Source organism: Schistocerca nitens, chromosome 10 (genome assembly GCF_023898315.1).
Source record: "Schistocerca nitens isolate TAMUIC-IGC-003100 chromosome 10, iqSchNite1.1, whole genome shotgun sequence".
NCBI lineage: Eukaryota > Metazoa > Arthropoda > Insecta > Orthoptera > Acrididae > Schistocerca > Schistocerca nitens.
The window spans coordinates 26,372,555-26,396,142 of NC_064623.1; the positions used below are offsets into that span (position 1 = coordinate 26,372,555).

At 44.5% G+C, this 23,588-nt stretch overlaps 1 protein-coding gene across 4 annotated transcripts in view; it reads left to right on the forward strand.

Annotated features, from left to right (window-relative positions):
- LOC126210106 (protein PALS1) overlaps positions 1–23,588 on the forward strand; it is a 786,719-nt gene that overhangs the window by 550,865 nt on the left and 212,266 nt on the right. For all 4 annotated transcript variants that reach the window (XM_049939245.1, XM_049939243.1, XM_049939244.1 and 1 more), the window contains exon 3: positions 5,590–5,833. In XM_049939245.1, coding sequence (XP_049795202.1) covers positions 5,723–5,833 — 111 coding nt within the window. In that variant the 5' untranslated portion in view covers positions 5,590–5,722. The remainder of the gene's footprint in view (positions 1–5,589; positions 5,834–23,588) is intronic.

Below are 23,588 nucleotides of genomic sequence, written 5' to 3' on the forward strand. Positions count from 1 at the left end.
GTGACGCCGCAAAAGCGCAAGATGGTTTTTGTATGATCATTTTTTCCGTGGTCCACTCCGTTACAGGCAGGCATACGTCGTCATGTTTGAGCTGAGAAGAGGTCTTTATTCCTCACTCTTTCCATCTTCAGCACCTTCCTGCAGCACCACATTTCAAACACCTGTAATTCGTCTTTCGCACAGCCCATGTACACGTACCAGTACACAACTGTGCTCCAAATGCAGATTTTGAGTAATCACTTTCTGGTGGCAAACTGAGACTCAAAATAGTCATATTTTCGGATGTTAGCAACAGTTTGTCTTGGAGGACGGCAAAGGATTCCCGCCCGGCCATTTCACGTTAATGCCGCAAGTTTGCTACAGAACTCGTAGCTCCATATCGGCTGAGTTGCGTGATTCCAGCGGCGCCCTTACACACACACACACACACACACACACACACACACACACACACACGCGCGCGCGCGCGCAGTCTCATTAGCGTGCTTCAATTGCTCTTTTTTTTACCTCTGGTTGATCGGTGCACTCGCGTGAGTGGAGGTTGTACCGCGTGCCAGGAAAAGCAAAAGCTGTCCCTCCCCACCCCAGAACGACGTGTTTTATTTCCGGCTTCACGCGGGTCATTGACGTCCTCGCGTGTGGATCACGCCGGATATAGGGAACGTGTGTGTGTGTGTGTGTGTGTGTGTGTGTGTGTGTTTTAGGGAAGGGGGCGATTGAGGGGAGAGAACATTCATTCATTTTTTCAACTCAGGCTTTAATCGATTTACTGATACTGTTAGCCTGTGACAGCTAACGAATAGAACAGAAGCAAGTGAATCGAGCGTAGGGAAGTTCTATAGCAAAAATGAAATTTCTTATACAGGCAATTGAGATTTATAAGTGGCGATGGTGGTTGTTGTTGTTGTTGTTGTTGTTGTTGTCTTTGTCTACAGTCCGGACACTGGTTTGATGCAGCTATGCACGCTAGTCTATCCTGTGCAAGCCTCTTCATCTTTGCATTACCGCAGCAACCTACAGGGTCACAATAATTGAACTGTATGGGGAAAAAAACGTTAATTAGTTACAAACTACGGCGTATATATACTTCATTCAACATGTAAACGTCACTACAGATAGTCGAATTTAGGTTATGACATGTTCGATATGCCTGCCATCATTGGCGATGATGCGCAGACGAATACCGAAATTCTGCATGACCCGCTGAAGTGTCGGAACATCGATGATGTCTATGACATCCTGAATGCATGTTTTCAGCTCAGCAATGGTTTTGGGGTTACTGCTGTGCACCTTGTCTTTAATGTAGCCCCACAAAAACGGGTCGCGTGTGTCCAGATCCGGAGAATATCGTGGTCAATCGAGGCACACGCCAGTGGCCTCCAGGGTACTCCAGAGCCAGACTGCGGTCTCCAAAGTGCTCCTCCGGGACATCAGACACTCTCCTGCTTCGATGGGGTCGAACTTAGTCTTGCATGAACCACATCTTGTCGACATTACGGTGACTTTGGATAATGGGGACGAATTCATCTTCGAAAACCTTCACGTACAGTTCGGTAGTCACCGCGCCATCAAAGGACATCGCACGGATCATTCCGTGACTGGAAACTGCACGCCACGCAGTCACCCGTTGAGGGTGAAGACACTTCTCGATCGCGAAATGCGGATTCTCAGTCCCTCAAATGCCCCAGTTTTGCTTATTGACGAACCCATCCAAATGAAAGTGGGCTTCGTCGCTAAACCAAACCACGGATGCAAATACTAACACTAATTCCCATCATGCCCCGCGGCCAACTGTGCAGTTTGAACGTCCTGACGCAAACCGTTCAGAAGTTACGACGATTTTATTTCAGTCAGTTCAATAGCTGTCACCCTGTACATACCTTTCGACCTTCTTGCTGTAATCAATCTGAGGTCCCTTTGTACAGTTTTCACCCCCCGTGGGTTCCCTCCACCACCATACTGACGACTGCTTCATGCCACAGACTTTCACCCGTCATCCGATCAGTTCATTTAGTCAGCTTATCCCACAATTTTTTACCGATTATTTTCAGTACAATCTTACAATCTTATTAATTACTCCAGCTACGAATCTAATCTTCGTCATTCTTCTGTAGCACCACACTTTACAAGCTTCCGTTCTCTTCTTGTCTGAACTACTTATCGTCTACAACTCTACAGACTAGACAAATACCTCCAGAAAAGTTTGCCAAAAAGTTAAATTTATATTCAGTATTAACCACCTCATAAAAGCTCATTTTGATATTGCAATTCTGCATTCTATATCCTCGTTACTTTCACCACCACCACCACCACCACCACCACCACCATCACCATCATCATCATCATCAGGTTATTCTACTCCACAAGTATCAGAACTTACCCACTACTGTTAGTAGTCCATTACTTCAATAATTTCTTCAGCATAACCTGCTTTAATTTGAATTTTGTTGTACATCTCATATCCTCCTCTCAAGGTACTATCCATTCCCTTCAACTGCTCTTCCAAGTCCCTAGCCGCCTCTGACGGATTTACAGTATCAACAGCAAGCCTCAGAGTTTTTATTTCTTCTCCATGAACTTTAATTGCCTTTACACATTTCTCCTAGCCTTCCTTTAGAGCTTTCTCAGTTTACAGATTAAATAAAGTCGGAGATACGCTACAATCCTGTGTAATCTCAACTGCTGCCGCCCGTTTATGTGCTTAGAGTTTTTTTATAACTGCAGTCTGGTTTCTGTGTAGTTTACGAATAACCTTTACTTCTTTCATTTTATCCCTGCTACCTTCAGAATTTCGAAAAGTGAATTTCAGTCAACATTGTCAATAGCTTTGTGTAAGTCTACAAACAAAGTTTGTCTTCCTGTAACATTCTTCGATGCAAACAGCGCCAGACCGCTCAGTGGCTCATTATTCCTTGACCCAATAAAAAATCTTTTTTTTTTGTTTGTTTGAGGGTTTTGTTAAATTTTGGCTCGTTACTTTATAATTACAAACATTAATATATATTTTGTAAATAAAAGTCCGACAATTGTCTGTGTTTCGGTATTTTCATCCCGTATGTCAAAAATCCGAAAATTCGAAATACGTACAATCGACGAACTTTTATTCGTGCAATGTATATCTTTCACTGCCTCTATGTGGCATATTAAACAGTTATTGATTCGTTAAAACTAAAAGCCATTGTGTTTGACGCGATTGGTTTAGGTAGGTACCTGCCCTCTTTGGGCGTATTGGCTGTTATCTGATTCCGCTTTGATATTGATGACCACTGTCCTACATTGTATTCACGCTGAGTTATAGTCCACTGTTAAGGGAAGTGGAGGTTGTACACACTGTCAATGCTTCAAAAAGTTTTAGTTTTCGTGTGTTAAAAGCTGAAGCAAGAATCGGTGTGAGAGGAAATTCTCTAGGAGAGGTCACTTGTGACTAATGCCTATATTGATAAAAACCTGCATTAATTGCTGTTTAGGTGAAGGTGGCAGAAGCAAGCTGGGAATACTAATAGTACTTTTGGCGATCTGCAGTCGTGAAGATGTTACAGGAAGCAGAGGTCACCAGTGAAGACTCTGTATGGTGCACGTCGAGAGGCTGGATTGTCTGGTGAGGGACTTACTCCCTCTGTCTGTCGTGAGAAATTCACTTTTGTTAATCATAGTTTCTAATTATAAGACTATGAACTACGTAAAACAACTAAAATCAGTTACAAATAAAAGGGTTAAGTGCACCAGCTGTAGTACTGTAATACACGTACAGTTTTATTAGTTTTATTTCTACCAACGTCTCAAATTTGGCAGTGCCTAGATTGGCTGTGGTCACTAATTCGCCGCGCGGGATTAGCCGAGCGGTCTGAGGCGCTGCAGTCACGGACTGTGCGGCTGCTCCCGGCGGAGGTTTGAGTCCTCCCTCGGGCATGGGTGTGCAGTGTTTGTCCTTACGATAATTTAGGTTAAGTAGTGTGTAAACTTAGGGACTGTGATGAGCTTAACAGTTAAGTCCCCTAAGATTTCACACGCATTTGAACATTTTTTTTTTGGTCACTAATTCCAAAACAACTGCCAGCTTTCCATCAACAGTGATCTGCCCTCTTTATTAATAACTAGCTCAGGGTAGTTTGCACGGATGTTGGACTTTCATACGACGGAAACGTTGGGGAGATTTACGCCATTGCGTAAAGTGGTCACTTGTTTATCAAAATTTATTACATTGACGCGTTTCGGACGCATCTCATCATCAGAACGTCAAAAAGACGAGTCTTCAAACAAAGTACGTAGTTACATGTCCCACTCCCCAGCATCAGTACTCACCTGACCATCAGGTGAGAACCGATGCTGAACGCTGATCCACGTGACTAATACTTTGTACGAAGACTTGTCTTTTTCATATGCTGATGATGGGCAGTGCCCGAAACTCGTCAATGTAATAACTTTTGAACAACAAGGTATCAGAATGAGATTTTCACTCTGCAGCGGAGTGTGCGCTGATAACTTTCTGGCAGATTAAAACTGTGTGCCGGACCGAGACTCGAACTCGGGACCTTTGCCTTTCGCGGCAAGTGCTGTACCATCTGAGCTACCCAAGCACGACTAACGACCCGTCTTCACAGCTTCAGTTCTGCCAGTACCTCGTCTCCTACCTTCCAAACTTTACAGAAGCTCTCCTGCGAACCATTTATTCCCCACGCTTGCATACAAAACCCTATTTTTCAACATAATCTTCCTTGAATGCGACGGCCTTACGCCACCTTACTGGGAGGGCCTGTACATCTACAACTACCTACAAGTAGATACTCCGCAGGCAACCGTAAGGTGCGTGGCGGAGGGTACCTTACCAAATAGAGCGAGAGAAAAACGACTGTCTCTACGCCTCCGTATGAGCCCTAATTACTTGTATCTTATCTTCGTGGTCCTTACGCGCGGTGTGTGTTGGTGGGAGCAGGGTCGTTCGGCAGTCAGCTTCAAATACCGATTTTCTAAATTTTCTCAGCATTGTTTTCCGAAAACAACCCCGCCTTCCCTCCAAGTATTCCCATTTGAGCTCCTGGAAGAGCTTCTGTGAAGTTTGGAAGGTAGGAGACTAGTTACTGGCAGAATTGAAGCTGTGAAGACGGGTCGTGAGTCGTACTTGGGTAGCTCAGATGGCAGGGCACTTGCCCGCGAAAGGTAAAGGTCCCGAGTTCGAGTTACGGTCCGCACACAATTTTAATCTGCCAGAAAGTCTCAACAAGTGCTCAGTTTATTCTAAGGACCTATACAGAAGTGGCGTAACTCTCCTCAAATTTATGTCACGGTTGTAGGCCTCCGGCGCGACTTTATATCGGACACCAAGGAGAACCCTCGAAGGCCAATATTTACGGAAATGTTGTGGAGTACTCGATTGCCACGTGGTGCTCGGATGACTCGTCATGTGGCATCTCCCTGGTGGCGGCTGGGTTTAAGGGGTCGGGCTTCTCCACCACGTAAACGAGACGGAGGCGATCACAGTTCAGCCCAGTTAACTTGCTCGTAGCACTTGCTATCGTCCCTCCCTTCACTGGTCTGCTCCAGCCTGTACCACGGGAGCGCTGCTCTGAGACGCGCCGCCGTCTGTTGCAGGCACCGAGAGTCGTCGGAGCTGTCGTCGAAGAAGGCGGCGGCTGCGGCGTCGGCGTCGGCGTCGGCGGACGACCTGCTGGCGTCCCAGCAGCTCCAGCAGCAGCAGGCCGACCTGGAGCTGGAACTGGCCGCGATGGACGACGGCGCCCCCCACCGCGAGATGGCCGTCGACGTGCCCGACAGCTTCGTGGCGCGCACCAAGACGCCGCCCAGATACCCGCCGCCCAGGCCGCGCTCCCAGCAGGTCAGCCACACTTGTTGTTGTTGCTGCTGCTGCTGCTGCTGCTGCTGCTGCTCTTGTGGTCTTCAGTCCTGAGGCTCGTTTGATGCAGCTTTCCATGATACCCTATCCTGTACGAGCTTCATCATCTCCCAGCACCTACTGCAGCCTTTTTTTTTTTTTTGTCATCAGTGTACTGACTGGTTTGATGCGGCCCACCACGAATTCCTTTCCTGTGCTAACCTCTTCATCTCAGCGTAGCACTTGCAACCTACGTCCTCAATTATTTGCTTGACGTATTCCAATCTCTGTCCTCCTCTACAGTTTTTGCCCTCTACAGCTCCCTCTAGTACCATCGAAGTCATTCCCTCACGTCTTAGCAGATGTCCGATCATCCTGTCCCTTCTCCTTATCAGTGTTTTCCACATATTCCTTTCCTCTCCGATTCTGCATAGAGCCTCCTCATTCCTTACCTTATCAGTCCACCTAATTTTCAACATTCGTCTATAGCACCACATCTCAAATGGTTAGATTCTCTTCTGTTCCGGTTTTCCCACAGCTCATGTTTCACTACCATACAATGCTGTACTCCAGACGTACATCCTCAGAAATTTCTCCCTCAAATTAAGGCCAGAAATGCCTTTTTTGCCATAGCGAGTCTCCTTTTGATGTCCTCCTTGCTCCGTCCGTCATTGGTTATTTTACTGCCTAGGTAGCAGAATTCCTTAACTTCATTGACTTCGTGACCATCAATCCTGATGTTAAGTTTCTCGCTGTTCTCATTTCTACTACATCTCATTACCTTCGTCTTTCTCCGATTTACTCTCAAACCATACTGTGTACTCATTAGACTGTTCATTCCATTCAGCAGGTAATTTAATTCTTCTTCACTTTCACTCAGGATAGCAATGTCATCAGCGAATCGTATCACTGATATCCTTTCACCTTGTATTTTAATTCCACTCCTGAACCTTTCTTTTATTTCCATCATTGCTTCCTCGATGTACAGATTGAAGAGTAGGGGCGAAAGGCTACAGCCTTGTCTTACACCCTTCTTAATACGAGCACTTCGTTCTTGATCGTCCACTCTTATTATTCCCTCTTGGTTGTTGTACATATTGTATATGACCCGTCTCTCCCTATAGCTTACCCCTACTTTTTTCAGAATCTCGAACAGCTTGCACCATTTTATATTGTCGAACGCTTTTTCCAGGTCGACAGATCCTATGAAAGTGTCCTGATTTTTCTTTAGCCTTGCTTCCATTATTAGCCGTAACGTCAGAATTGCCTCTCACGTCCCTTTACGTTTCCTAAAGCCAAACTGATCGTCACCTAGCGCATGATCAATTTTCTTTTCCATTATTTTGTATATTATCCTTGTAAGCAGCTTCGATACATGAGCTGTTAAGCTGATTGTGCGATAATTCTCGCACTTGTCAGCTCTTTCTGTCTTCGGAATTGTGTGGATGATGCTTTTCCGAAAGTCAGATGGTATGTTGCCAGACTCATATATTCTACACACCAACGTGAATAGTCGTTTTGTTGCCACTTCCCCCATTGATTTTAGAAATTCTGATGGAATGTTATCTATCCCTTCTGCCTTATTTGACCGTAAGTCCTCCAAAGCTCTTTTAAATTCCGATTCTAATACTTGATCCCCTATCTCTTCTAAATCGACTCCTGTTTCTTCTTCTATCACATCAGACAAATCTTCACCCTCATAGAGGCTTTCAGTATATTCTTTCCACCTATCTGCTCTCTCTTCTGTATTTAACAGTGGAATTCCCGTTGCACTCTTAATGTTACCACCGTTGCTTTCAATGTCACCAAAGGGTGTTTTGACTTTCCTGTATGCTGAGTCTGTCCTTCCGACAATCATATACTTTTCGATGTCTTTACATTTTTCCTGCAGCCATTTCTTGTTAGCTTCCCTGCACTTCCTATTTATTTCATTCCACAGCGACTTGTACTTCTGTATTCCTGATTTTCCCGGAACTTGTTTGTACTTCCTCCTTTCATCAATCAACTCAAGTATTTCTTCTGTTACCCATGGTTTCTTCGCAGCTACCTTCTTTGTACCTATGTTTTCCTTCCCAACTTCTGTGATGGCCCTTTTTAGAGATGTCCATTCCTCTTCAACTATACTGCATACTGCGCTATTCCTTATTGCTGTATCTATAGCGTTAGAGACCTTCAAACGTATCTCGTCATTCCTTAGTACTTCCGTATCCCACTTCTTTGCGTATTGATTCTTCCTGACTAATGTCTTGAACTTCAGCCTACTCTTCATCACTACTATATTGTGATCTGAGTCTATATCTGCTCCCGGGTACGCCTTACAATCCAGTATCTGATTTCGGAATCACTGTCTGACCATGATGTAATCTAATTGAAATCTTCCCGCATCTCCCGGCCAAGTATACCACCTCCTCTTGTGATTCTTGAACAGGGTATTCGCTATTACTAGCTGAAACTTGTTACAGAACTAAATTAGTCTTTCTCCTCTTTCATTCCTTGTCCCAAGCCCATATTCTCCTGTAACCTTTTCTTCTACTCCTTCCCCTACAACTGCATTCCAGTCGCCCATGACTATTAGATGTTCGTCCCCCTTTACATACTGCATTACCTTACCCTTTCAATATCCTCATACACTTTCTCTATCTGTTCATCTTCAGCTTGCGACGTCGGTATGTATACCTGAACTATCGTTGTTGGTGTTGGTCTGTAACCCGGTCACTGAACTGTTCACAGTAACACACCCTCTGCCCAACCTTCCTATTCATAACGAGTCCTACACCTGTTACACCATTTTCTGCTGCTGTTGATATTACCCGATACTCATCTGACCAGAAATCCTTGTCTTCCTTCCACTTCACTTCACTTCACTTCACTTCACTGACCCCTACTATATCTAGATTGAGCCTTTGCATTTCCCTTTTCAGATTTTCTTGTTTCCCTACCACGTTCAAGCTTCTGACATTCCACGCCCCGACTCGTAGAATGTTATCCTTTCGTTGATTATTCAATCTTTTTCTCATGGTAACCTCCCCCTTGGCAGTCCCCTCCCGGAGATCCGAATGGGGGACTATTCCGGAATCTTTTACCAATGGAGAGATCATCATGACACTTCAATTACAGACCACATGTCCTGTGGATACAAGTTACGTGTCTTTAATGCAGTGGTTTCCATTGCCTTCTGCATCCTCATGTCGTTGATTATTGCTGATTCTTCCGCCTTTGGGGGCAATTTCCCACCCCTAGGACAAGAGTGCCCTGAACCTCTATCCGCTCCTCCGCCCTCTTTGACAAGGCCGTTGGCAGAATGAGGCTGGTTTCTTATGCCGGAAGTCTTCGGCCGCCAATGCTGATTTTTTATCAAAATTTAGGCAGTGGCGGGGATCGAACCCGGGACCGAAGATGTTTTGATTATGAATCAAAGACGCTACCCCTAGACCACGGGTACTCTGCAGCCTACTTCCTTCTGAATCTGCTTAGTGTATTTATCTCTCGGTCTCCCTCTACGATTCTTACCCTCCACGCTGCCCTCCAATGATAAATTTGTGATCCGTTGATGCCTCAGGACATGTCCTACCAACCGATCCCTTCTTCTAGTCAAGTTGTGCCACAAACTCCTCTTCTCCCCAATTCTGTTCAATACCTACTTATTAGTTATGTGATCTATCCATCTAATCTTCAGCATTCTTCTGTAGCACCACATTTCAAAAGCTTCTATTCTCTTCTTGTCCAAACTATTTATCATCCATGTTTCACTTCCATATATGGCTACACTCCATACAAATACTTTCAGAAACGACTTCCTGACACTTAAATCTATACTCGATGTTAACAAATTTCTCTTCTTCAGAAACTCTTTCCTTGCCATTGCCAGTTTACATTTTATGTGCTCTCTACTTCGACCGTCATCAATTATTTTGCTGCCCAAATAGCAAAACTCATTTACTACTTTAAGTGTCTCATTTCGTAATCTGATTCCCTCAGCATCACCCGACTTAATTCGACTACATTCCATTATCACCGATTTGCTTTTGTTGATGTTCATCTTACACCTTCCTTTCAAGACACTGTCCATTCCGTTCAACTGCTCTTCCAAGTCCTTTGCTGTCTCGGACAGAATTACAATGTCATCGGCGAACCTCAAAGTTTTTATTTCCTCTCCGCGGATGTTAATTCCTACTCCGAATTTTTCTTTTGTTTCCTTTACTGCTTGCTCAATAAACAGATAGAAAAACATCAGGGAGAAGCTACAACCCTGTCTCACTCCCTTCCCAACCACTGCTTCCCTTTCATGTCCCTCGACTCTTATAACTGCCATCTGATTTCTGAACAAATTGTAAAAAGCCTTTCGCTCCCAGTATTTTACCCCTGCCACCTTTAGAATTTGAAAGAGAGTATTCCAGTCAACATTGTCAAAAGCTTTCTCTAAGTCTACAAATGCTAGAAAGTTAGGTTTGCCTTTCCTTAATCTTTGTTCTAAGATAAGTCGTAAGGTCAGTATTGCCTCACGTATTCCAATATTTCTACGGAATCCAAACTGATCTTCCCCGAGGTCGGCTTCTACCAGTTGTTCATTCGTCTGTAAAGCATTCGTGTTAGTTTTTCGCAGCTGTGACTTATTGAACTCATAGTTCGGTAATTTTCACATCTGTCAACACATGCTTTCTTTGGGATTGGAATTATTATATTCTTCTTGAAGTCTGAGGGAATTTCGCCTGTCTCATACATCTTGCTCACCAGATGGTAGAGTTTTGTCAGGACTGCCTCTCCCAAGGCTGTCAGTAGTTCTAATGGAATATTGCGTACTCCCGTGGCTTTGTTTCGACTTTTGTCATACCATGTCTAATTGGCCTTGTTTTCCTATTCCTATTCCTACTGCAACCTAAGAGACGCCTGACGTCTGCAGTTAAATGCATCCAACTCAGCAGTCTGATTATGTACGAAGAACAGAAAAGAATCCATCATAATTTTCCGTCATTATCATCTTTGTCCTCATCGTATTCATCGTCACTAATCATCTTTGTCCTCACTTATCACCATATTCGCCCTCACTGATCACCACATTCATCCTCACACATGACCACCTCAGTCCCCACTCGTCACCATGTCCATCCTCAGTCATCACCACCGCACTCCTCAGTCATTGCCACATTCATCCTCCCTTATGACCATCACTTTCCTCACTCATCACCTATCCTGATCACCATCTTCTTCCTAACTCGTCACCACCACCACCACCACCACCACCACCACCACCACCACCACCACCACCACCACCACCACGTCAATCCTTGTCACCACCACCTCCATCTCCTCTCGTCAGCGCCACCCGCGTCCTCCATCATCATCACCTCCAACACCACCACCACCACCACCACCACCACCACCACCACCACCACCTCCGTCCTCTTTCGTCACCACCACCGGCATCCTCTCCTGTCACCACTGCCTCTGTCCTCGCCCACCACCATCCCCTCCATCCTCATTCAACGCCACATCCAAATCGCCACCACTACGACCATCCTTACCACCATCGTAATTATCACAACCATTGTTATTACCACCACAGTTGTCGTTGTCTTCATGCTTGTCACATTCTCCTCCTCCTCCTCCTCCTCCTCCTACTCATCCTCAGGCATTGTATTTTCACTACTGCGCAAGGGCCTCCTCTAACTTTTTTCATGTTTTACGGTGTACTATTGTACATGTCCGTTCTCATCCTGCATGTCTTCCAGAACCCATTATGCACGTACGACTTTCCAGTGAAAATCAGCTACTTGAAACACATGCACCTACCGTGCCCGCGAATAAATCAGCAGCGAAACACATCGCGAGTGTGTCTGTAAAGTCAATTATGTACAGAATGTGCTGAATGTGGGATTCTAAATTTTCAGTTTCCAATGTACTTTGCATATATGCAGAAACTGAATTGTGACAGTACCTTCTACCATTGGAAGTTAATCTACTCTTGGCAAGTTTTCTCCTATTATAGAAATGCATTTAGTGCTTCCGTGTCGTCTTAATCTTTATTGTGTTGTTTGCTTTATTGTGTCACTCATAAAGCCTGCACAAGGTTTTGGTATTTTCCCTGCCAATACTCTTCTGCAAGAGAGGCGATATATCAGAAAGTAAAAAAAAGTATTTACATGTTACAGAGAGAAAGCCAGACTTTGGATAAATAAGAACTAGAACGTGTTCTAATGAAAACTATTTCAACAATGAAGTAGTCTTACTTGCCGAGAAAAAAATTTTGGTGTTAACAAGATACAAAGGATAAAGTGAAAAGGCGCTATTTACGGCGCTCTAGATAATGTTTCTTGTTTTTGCAAGCATATATTTTCTCGTTCAAATAAACGCATGTATTTCGAACTGTATAGGGGAGACATTTCCTATTCTTTCAGTTCTCAGGAGTGCAGGGAATTTAACACACACCGTTTGATAAAAACATCCACTATGAACTTGGCTTTGGTCTGTAGTAAACTCCGTCACCATTCATTTTGTTATGATATTTTGTCGTCTTCGCGAAAAAGATAGTCCCTCATCAGCTCACTTTGACCGTTCAGGTGGCAAGCTGCCCAGCAGACAGCCGCCTGTGGCAATACGCGCAGTTTTTGCGTTCACGTGTAAACAAAAATGACCAGTGAACGTGGACGAGACGCCTGGCCACAGGTTATGTCTGGTTCCATTTCATTTTTGTGGATGATATTAGCGCTGCTGATAATCGGTGGTGTGTGACGATCTGGTGTACTGAAAATTGAAAGACTGCAGAAATGTACGCAGAGGGGTCCAGAAGTATACTGAACGCCAGTTTCAGCTTCCAATCATCTCATTTTACGGCAATGATACGTACACTGAAAGGAAAGGGACGTATTAACGCAGTAAGCGTCTGATTTTCACTGGGCTGCTGTTGTGGTCGCAGTCTACAGATGATTAGCATTCACTATCATAGAGTAACAGCTGTCGTGTGGGGAAGGCAGAACGTGCTTGGGTCTTCGGTTAAGGCAGCCGGGTGCCTACATGGGCTGCCTCTGGGTCCGGAATGTCTTTGGACAGCCGAGTGTTTGTACACTCCCCCAGGTGTATGCACGCTGTTATTGTGTGTACATACGGGGACAATTGCCCAGGCTGGTAACAATGAGGCGCAGTCTCCAGACAATATCGTCTACCTCGCCACTGCGTCAACAGTTCTGATGCAGTAGCGATTTACAAAAATGCCTTTGGAAATCAAGCAAGTGCCGTTTAAGGTAGTCTTTTGCCGTTTGAGACAGTAATGATCGAAAAAAGAGCTTAGTGTCTACTCACACACAGAGATATGCTATGCATATTTGAGTTTTCAAGACGTCGTGATGTCTTTCATGTCCCAGGATTATAACGCTACAAAATACGTAATTCATTTCACAGGCTTGACTCACTTATTTGTAATATACACTGAAGCGAAAAAGAAACTGGTATAGGCACACCTGTTCAGAGATATATGTAAACAGACAGAACACGGCGCTGAGGTCGGAAACGCCTATATAAGACAACAAGTGTCCGGTGCAGTTATTAGATCGGTTACTGCTGCTACAGTGGCAGGTTATGAAGATGTAAGGGAGTTTGAACGTGGTGTTATAGTCGGTACGTAGCATTTCCGACGTAGGGATGAAGTGGGGATTTTCCAGTACGACCATTTCACGAATATCAGGAATCCGGTAAAACATCAAACCTTTGACATTATTGGGTCCGGAAAAACATACTGCAACAACGGGCCGGAAAAGGATTCTGCAACAACGGGATCGACGACGACTGAAAATCGTTCAACGTGACAGAAGTGCTGCGCCGTCAACAAGTGTCAGCATGCGAACCATTTAACGAAACGTCATCGATACGGGGTTTTGGAGCCGAAGGCCCACTGGTGTGCCCTAGATGACTGCACGATACACAGTTTTTCGCCTCGCCTGGACCCGTCAACACCGACATTGGACTGTTGATGACTGGGAACATGTTGCCTGCTCGGACGAGTCTGGTTTCAAATTGTATCGAGCGGATGGACGTGTACGGGTATGGAGACAATGTCGTGAATGCATGGACCTTGCATGTCAGCAGAAGACTGTTCATGCTGGTGATGGTGTGGGGCGTGTGCAGTTGGAGTGATATGGGATCTCTCGTACTTCTAGATACCACTCTGAAAGGTGATAATTACGTAAGCATCCTGTCTCATCACCTGCACCAATTCGTGTCCATTGTGCATTCCGATGGACTCGGGCAATTCCAGCAGGACAATGAGACACCCCAGACGTCCAGAACTGCTACAGAGTGGCTCAAGTAACACACTTCTGAATTTGAACACTTCCGCTGGCCATCAAACATTATTGAGCATATCTGGGACGCCTAACAGAGTGCTGTTCTCCACCCTCTCGTACTTTTATGGTTTATGGACAGCCGTGCAGGATTCATTGTGTCGGTTCCCTCCAGCACTACTTCAGACATTAGTCGAGACCATGCCACGTCGTGTTGCGGCACTGCTGCGTGCTCTCGGGGGCCATACACAATGTTGTGCAGGTGTACCAGTTTCTTTGGTTCAAATGGCTCTGAACACTATGGGACTTAACTTCGGAGGTCATCAGTCCCCTAGAACTTAGAACTACTTAAACCTAACTAACCTAAGGACATCACAAACATCCATGCCCGAGGCAGGATTCGAACCAGCGACCGTTGCGGTCGCGCGGTTCCAAACTGTAGCGCCTAGAACCGTTCGGCCACTCCGGCCGGCAGTTTTTTTGGCACTCCAGTGTATAATGCAAAGGATCGAAATACGTTGGCACCGAGTTGAAGAAAAACATGTCTATTTGTGTATCCTGTAATAGTGGATTTATTTTTTATGCCTTTTCTGACAGACCCGACTAAAACAAGCAAGTAAATCAGCTATCGCCGAGCGCTGTCTCAGACACAATTGTGAAATGAAATAGGGGGCAGTGTAGGAGAGACCAGTATGGAAGTGCAGACTAGTTTATGGGACTGCTTAATTAAGGAGTCTGTTGAAAGAAAGATGTCGGAAAATCTAATAAACAGGGACGCGTAGGTTTCAAATTAAACAAGGCGCGGCGCGGCGTCTGGCACTGAGTTCAATAAGATAGGTCGCTTGCCGCCATGTCCACCAGAGCTAGGCAACACTGCAACACTGACGGAATTTGCGCTACACGGAGGACTTTGGAAAACAAAAGAGCCTCAAGGGCCGTAGTGAGCATTCGGAGTCTCAATTATAAATAAACAGCCGTGCGAGACAGTAGTTCACAGTTTGGTTGGAGCCCAGGCAGCGAGTACATGTAACAGCGCTTGAAGAAGGCGGCGTTGTGCATAAATTGAGAACAAAAATGCTGCTGAATACCCGCAAACGCACTACTTACGTACATACTGCTGTTGAAACTCAGCAAACTATGTGAAGGCTTTGATACAGCAAGTTCGTAATATACAGATTTAAAGTACATGTTGTTGTTGTGGTCTTCAGTCCTGAGACTGGTTTGATGCAGCTCTCCATGCTACTCTATCCTGTGCAAGCCTCTTCATCTCCCAGTACCTACTGCAACCTACATCCTTCTGAATCTCCTTAGTGTATTCATCTCTTGGTCTCCCTCTACGATTTTTACTCTCTACGTTGCCCTCCAATGCTAAATTGGTGATCCCTTGATGTCTCAGAACATGTCCTACCAACCGATCCCTTCTTCTAGTCAAGTTGTGCCACAAGCTCCTCTTCTCCCCAATTCTATTCAATACCTACTTCGACCATCAGTTATTTTGCTCCCCAAATAGCAAAACTCCTTTACTACTTTAAGTATCTGATTTCCTAATCTAATTCCCTCAGCATCACCCGACTTAATTCGACTACATTCCATTATACTCGTTTTGCTTTTGTTGATGTTCATCTTATACCCTCCTTTCAAGACACTGTCCATTCCGTTCAACTGCTCTTCCAAGTCCTTTGCTATCTCTGACAGAATGTCATCGGCGAACCTCAGAGTTTTTATTTCTTCTCCATGGATTTTAATACCTACTCCAAATTTTTCTTTTGTTTCCTTTACTGCTTGCTCAATACACAGATTGAATAGCAACGGGGAGAGGCTACAACCCTGTCTCACTCCCTTCCCAACCACTGCTTCCCTTTCTTCCCGCTCGACTCTTATAACTGCCATCTGGTTTGTGTACAAATTGTAAATAGCCTTTCGCTCCCTGTATTTTACCCCTGCCACCTTTAGAATTTGAAAGAATTCCAGTCAACATTGTCAAAAGCTTTCTCTAAGTATACAAATGCTAGAAACGTAGATTTGCCTTTCCTTAATCTTTCTTATATTCTCTTCTTGTCCAAACTAGTTATCGTCCATGTTTCACTTCCATACATGACTACACTCCGTACAGTATTGCCTCACGTGTTCCAACAAGAGGTAGTACTGGTTAAAGCGGGCAAAAAGCGCGTCACAAACATACTTTTTGTCTAGCCAACGGCATTACTCAACATCTGGATTGAGAATCCTCCACACAGAATTCAGACTAAAAACAAAATCCGCAGTTTCTTCCAGCGGCTTGCCAACAGGTTCGCTTCAGTATCAGTGTGTGAACAGGAATTGTGGGTGACAGGCTAAAATGCATTTTTCGAGACAAATTAACAGGTGCTGTTCATGATCAATTTCTGCGCAAACTATTGGTGAACATTTCCCTAGCAGAAAGGCAACGGATTTGGTTCCTGCATGACTATTTTCTGCGCCTCGTACGCCAGTAGCCGAACAGAAGCCTCTAACGAGCGACTTGTTGGTCCAGAGTTCCAGAAGGATGAGCAGGCACTCTTGCACGCTCAGCAATCAGATTGCTTTCATACGACAGAATGCTTCGTACAACAGCCATACTTTATTAACTTTATCACCAGTTCTACGTTCATTCGCCAGCCATGGTTGGACAGATAGCACCAAGTTCATAATAATATTACTACAATAAAATTAATACGATAGTGCAATTGAAGATAGGATACTAAAGTGGATAGTACAAAACATAAATTTAGGAACTAGATGACAAAAGACGAACAATATTACAACACAGTGTAGAAAAATTGCTCCGTTGCTGCTGTTTTCATTGGCACTGTGTTGGAGCTCACGTATACACCGTTCTGTCATCAGAGAAGTGTTCTCAATACTGTACGAGGAATGCTCCCTAAATATGTTCCGTTGGTAATGAGCGAATATCCTTAGGTAGAACATTGAACAATTTTTGGGCCACCGTTGGGAAGCTCTTCCGCATGTTAGTTAATCGAAATCTTGGCCTGTCTATACTGTGTTTATAGCGAGTGCTGTATTGATCAATTTATAATGTGAAACTTCCTGGCAAATTAAAACTGCGTGCCGGAGTGACAACTCGGGACCTTTGCCTTTCCTGGGCAAGTGCTCTACCAACTGAGCTATCCAAGCACGACTCACGCCCCGTCCTCACAGATTCACTTCTGCCAGTACCTCGTCTCCTACCTTCCTTTCTTTCAGGAGTGCTAGTTCTGCAAGGTTCGCAGCAGAGCGTCTGTAAAGTTGGAAAGGTAGGAGACGAGGTACTGGCAGAGGTGAAGCTGTGAGGACGGGAGTGAGTCGTGCTTGGGTAGCTCAGTTGGTAGAGCACTTGCCCAGGAAAGGCAAAGGTCCTGAGTTCGAGTCTCCGTCCAGCACACAGTTTTAATCTGCCAGGAAGTTTCATATCAGCGCACACTCCGCTGCAGAGTGAAAATCTCGTTCTGGAAACTTATAATGTCTTTTTGGGAACAAGGCAACTGAAAATAATTTGCTGGAAACAGTCAGAACTCCTAATCTGGAAAAAAATTTGTTTGCAGTGGTCAGTTTTTTTTTTTTTTTTTTTTTTTTTTTTTTTTTTTTTTTTTTTTTTTTTTTTTTTTTGCTTGAGGTGATGATCCACATTTCTTTCTGTTGCTATAAAAACACATTCTTGCAACCTGCGCAACGGCTCAACAGGTACAGAACCCATGAGAGTTTGGAACATAGGTTACTGTGCCGTTCACAGGTTAACTTGGTATCAAAGAAAAAGATCAGTAGCTTAACAGCTGCTGTACATCCAGTGTTCCAGCAACTCTGAGGCTGCGTTTTATTCTCTGTTTTTCGTCTTCATTATATTTCATCTTGTTCGTGATGAACCAGACTTTGGCTTCGCTGAATAGGTCTCCTCATTACTGAACAGCCTGAACTGCATTCTCCCTTTTTGAGAACAAATTTGTTTCATCTGCAAACTGCAGTGTGTATCCACTAGAGCCTATGTAATTAACTAAAATTAAGAACGACAGAAGTCCTATTACGGATCTCTGTGGCACACCGTGTTTTGACTTCATTTCACCTGAATCTGCTCCTTGCACTGATACAGTTTGTTATTTAGGTGGCATTCGAGAGTTTGAAAACACCTCCCTCCCCACATGATTTTAGCTGCGCGTTACGTGGGACACAATCAAATGCCTTACTAAGCTCACAGTGTGTCAGTACTGTAGACTCCACCTTAAACACTTGACTTACACTGAAGCGCGAAAGAAACTGGTATAGGCAAGCGTATTCAAATACAGATGTATGTAAACAGGCAGAATACGGCGCTGCTGTCGGCAACGCCTATATAAGACAAATGTCTGGCGCTGTTGTTAGATCGGTTATTGCTGCTACAATGGTAGGTTATCAAGATTTAAATGAGTCTGATATGGGCTTTTCGAGCAGAAGAGCCACTTATGTACCCTTGATGACTGGACGATACAAAGCTTCACGTCTCGCCTGGGCCCGTCAACGCCGACGTTGGACTGTTGATGACTGGAAACATGTTGCCTGTCGGACGAGTCTCGTTTCAAATTGTATAGAGCGTGTGGACGTGTACGGGTGTGGAGACATCCTCATGAATCCATGAACCCTGCATGTCGGCAGGGGACTGTTCAATCTGCTGGAGGCTCTGTAATGGTGTCGGGCGTGTGCAGTCGGAGTGATAGAGGGACCCCTGATAGCCGGCCGCGGTGGTCTAGCGGTTCTGGCGCTGCAGTCCGGAACCGCGGGACTGCTACGGTCGCAGGTTCGAATCCTGCCTCGGGCATGGGTGTGTGTGATGTCCTTAGGTTAGTTAGGTTTACGTAGTTCTAAGTTCTAGGGGACTTATGACCTAAGATGTTGAGTCCCATAGTGCTCAGAGCCTTTTGAACCATTTGACCCCTGATACGTCTACATACGACTCTGGCGGGTGACACATACGTAAGCATCCTGTCTAATCACCTGCATCCATTCATGTCCATTGTGGATTCCGACAGACTTGGGCAATTCCAGCAGGACAATGCGACACTCCACACGTTCAGAAATGCTACAGAATGGCTCCAGTAAACTCTTCTGCGTTTAAACACTTCCGCTGGCCATCAAACTGCCCGGATATGAACATTATTGAGCAAATCTGGGATGCCTTGCAACGTGCTGTTCAGAAGAAATCTCGTCCCCGTCGTTCTCTTATGGATTTATGGACAGCCGTGCAGGGATCGTAGAGTTAATGCCCTGCAGCACTGCTTCAGGCGTTATTCGAGTCCATGCGACTTCTGCGTGCTCTCGAGGATCCTACAGGATATTAGTCAGGTGTAAAAGTTTCTCTGGCTCTTCAGTTTACATTTGTAACTAAGTCACGTAGTGCAGTTGTTGCTAACTAGCCCTAACGAAAGCAGTGCCGCTTGTTATCGAATAGGTTCTCCCCTTCAGAATAACTTAATAGCTGATTTTTCGGTATCGACTCCATCACGCTATAGAGGACTTCGGTTGGCAACCATAGCAGGACTCAGCAGTGGCAGGAGCAGCGGCGGCGTTATCTTCCACAAACGCGGCTGTCAGATGGATCGCCGAAATATTTTTTTTTTTTATTTACACGTCAAGTTCCGTAGGACCAAATTGTGGAGCAAATCTCAAAGGTCATGGAACGTGTCACTACATGAACTTACAACATAAAAGTAATAACAGATAAAAATAAATGTTCACAAACCTGAAAAAAAGTCAGTCCATAAGTTTAAGTAAACGCTATCAGCAATACAATAAGAATCAGCTTAATTTTTCAAGGAGCTCCTCGACAGAATAGAAGCAGTGACGCATGAGGAAACTCTTCAGTTTCGATTTGAAAGCGCGTGGATTACTGCTAAGATTTATGAATTCGAGTGGCAGCTTATTGAAAATGGATGCAGCAGTATACTGCACACCTTCTTGCACAAGAGTTAAGGAAGTCCGATCCAAATGGAGGTTAGATTTCTGCCGAGTATTAACCGAGTGAAAGCTGCTTATTCTTGGAAATAAACCAATATTGGTAACAAATAACGACAATAAGGAATATGCATATTGAGAGGCCAATGTCAAAATACCCAGACTCGTGAACAGAGGTAGACAAGAGGTTCGTGAACTCACACCACTTATTGCCCGAATCGCCCGTTTCTGAGCCAAAAATATCCTTCTAGAATGGGAAGAGTTACCCCAAAACATAATACCATACGACATAAGTGAATGAAAATAAGCAAAGTAGACTAATTTACGTGTCGAAGTATCACTCACTTTTGATACAGTTCGAATAGTGAAAATGGCAGTATTAAGTCTTTGAACAAGATCCTGAACGTGGGCTTTCCACGACAGCTTACTATCTAACTCTACACCTAGAAATTTGAACTGTTCAGTTTCACCAATCACATGCCCGTTCTGTGAGATTAAAACGTCAGGTTTTGTTGAATTGTGTGTAAGAAAATGTAAAAACTGAGTCTTATTGTGATTTAACTTTAGTTTATTTTGCACAAGCCATGAACTGAGGTCATGTACTGCACTACTTGAAACCGAGTCAATGTTGCACACAACATCCTTTACTACCCAGCTAGTGTCATCAGCAAACAGAAATATTTTGGAGTTACCTATAATACTAGAGGACATATCATTTATATAAATAAGGAACAGGAGCGACCCCAACACTGATCCCTGGAGCACCCCCCACTTGACAGTACCCCACATCACAGCCATTATCAACATTGTGAATAATGACCTTTTGCCGTCTGTTGCTAAACTAAGATGTGAACCAATTGTGAGCTACTCTCCTTATTCCGTAATAGTCCAATTTCTGGAGCAATATTGTGAGATCAACACAGTCAAATGCCTTTGTTAAATAAAAAAAAATACGCCAAGCGTTCGAAACTTTTTGTTTAGCCCATCCAGTACCTCACAGAGAAAAGAGAATGTAGCATTTTCAGTTGTCAAACGACTTCTAACCCCGAACTGTACATTTGATAGCAAATCGTGCGATATAAAATGATCGATTAACCTTACATACACAGCCTTTTCGATAACTTTTGCAAAAACTGATGGCATAGAAATAGGTCTAAAATTATCTACATTATCCCTTTCTCCCTTATAAAGCGGATTTACTACTGAGTACTTTAATCGCTCAGGAAACTGACCATTCCTAAAGGAAAAATTACAAATATGGGTAAATACAGGGCTAACATGTGCAGCACAGTACTTAAATATTCTGCTAGACACTCCATCATAACCATGAGAGTCATGCTGATTTTAGGGTACGGCAGCAAACCCGAGGACACCACCAGGAAGCTGAGAAGGCCTGTTCAGTCTGTTCTGGTTCGTCAGGGTGTGTGTGTGTTTCCAGTACTGGAACGTGAAACAACAGTGTGTGATAGGGGTCAGGCTGGCACAGCGTAGGACGCGTACAGCGAGCGCAGTGCGGGCTGCCCTTCGGTAGCCGCTGAGTTAGCCGAGGCGGCTAGTCAGCGTCACCTGTTGCGCCTGGCACGTATGCGCCACTGCACAGCAGCTCCGCCGCGCCCTGCAGTCTGCCTGTGCGGGGCACGGGGAGTACCCTAGGTGCCTATTCTGTATCTTCCCACCATTGTGCTCGAATTAGAGTCTCTGCGTTATTCAGTATGCATTTCGGTAGCGATACCGTTTGGGTCTAGGGAACCGAAGCGCTGTTATCGGTTCGTGTCGCGCAAGCCAATCAAAAGCAAGCAGCCGCAGGTCCGCGCATGAGTACTGCGGCGCGCACAGAGCCACGAACACAAAGCGGCTAGCAGACGACACAGGCGCGCTATTCTTCCAAGTACCGAAAATTGCGTTGACGTTGCCAAAACGCACGACGCCGCATTCCATCTAGCTGACGTGCCCGCCTTCACCCCCCTTGCCTCCTCCTCAACAGTATCAGGCGCAGTATATCCATTTCCATGATTCTGAGCTGAAATGCATAAAAATTTATACAGTTTCTCTGACCGCTTATTTCCATGCATGCATAATAACGATATTGTATTTGACTGTATTCTGCAGATTGTCGTAAATGCCGCATTATGTCATCTTATTCTCATTCACACTGACATTGTGTTTTGGATTTTACGTTTCGGAAAATGAGTTAGGAATAGTGTGTAGTACAAATAATGGTTCTAATGGCTCTGAGCACTATGTGACTTAACTTCTGCGGTCATCAGTCCCCTGGAACTTAGAACTACTTGAACCTAACTAACCTAAGGACATCACACACATCCATGCCCGAGGCAGGATTCGAACCTGCGATCGTAGCGGTCGTGCGGCTCCAGACTGTAGCGCCTAGAACCGCTCGGCCACTCCGGCCGGCAGTGTGTAGTACCACATTGTACTAATGCATCTATAAAAACACCCGAAAAATTGATTCTGGGGGTTTCAAAGAATAAGAAGATAGGATGTGGTTATAACACGTTCCTAGAGATCCAAATGATTTAGTAGCCCACTTCCCTATATAATGCGTCAACGATTTGGGTCTTAAAAACAAAAATTGAAAAAAAAAAAACGCATTTTCGAGAGCTTCTGCAGTTCGTCGAAGTTTATAACATGCATCTCATGAATGAAAATGTTTCGTATATGGTGCTACCGTCTAAAAATACTACGGCAGAGATCTTTCATCTCTGTCTACTGTAGTTGAGGATTCGATCGCGGCCGTGCGGTTCTAGGCGCTACAGTCTGGAACCGCGTGACCGCTACGGTCGCAGGTTCGAATCCTGCCTCGGGCATGGATGTGTGTTATGTCCTTAGGTTAGTTAGGTTTAAGTAGTTCTAACTTCTAGGGGACTAATGACCTCAGATATTAAGTCCCATAGTGCTCAGAGCCACTTGATTCGATCGCAGATAAATACTTGTGACGAGGAAGATTATGGAGATGACTGCTGCTAGTTACATTCCCAGTAATTTGAGTTGTGCAATTGAAGGTCTAACAGCGTACTCGGAAATCACTACATATTCGGAAGAAATGGTGAATTATTTCTGACAAGAAAAAATATAAAGGTCACTGTCGGTTGTTTCACTCACAGCAATTTCGTCTCCAATTTCATATTTCGTATTTTGAACACGCAGAAATCACGAAATCATTACTGAGGAAGAGCGCTCTTACATGTAAGTAATAACGAATATTGCAGACAAATCTTAACTTACACGACTAACAATGTCTCAGAACGTGTTGCATATACGAAGAGGAAAAAACAATTTTTGTCTCCACCCATGCGTGATCCCGCGACCTTTGGTGTCGTAATACCAAAACCGCTAAATATGTTTAAAATAACAAATTATAGATGTACATAAACCACAGCTCACCGATCGACAGGGCCAGACCGAAAACCAAAAGCTCTCGGTGCAATTGTGAAATCGGTGGGAGGACCGTTTGGTAACAAGTTTCAGAAGCTTACTGAATAGGATATTTCGATAAAGAACCGAAAATGACGTCACTACCGAGACTAAAC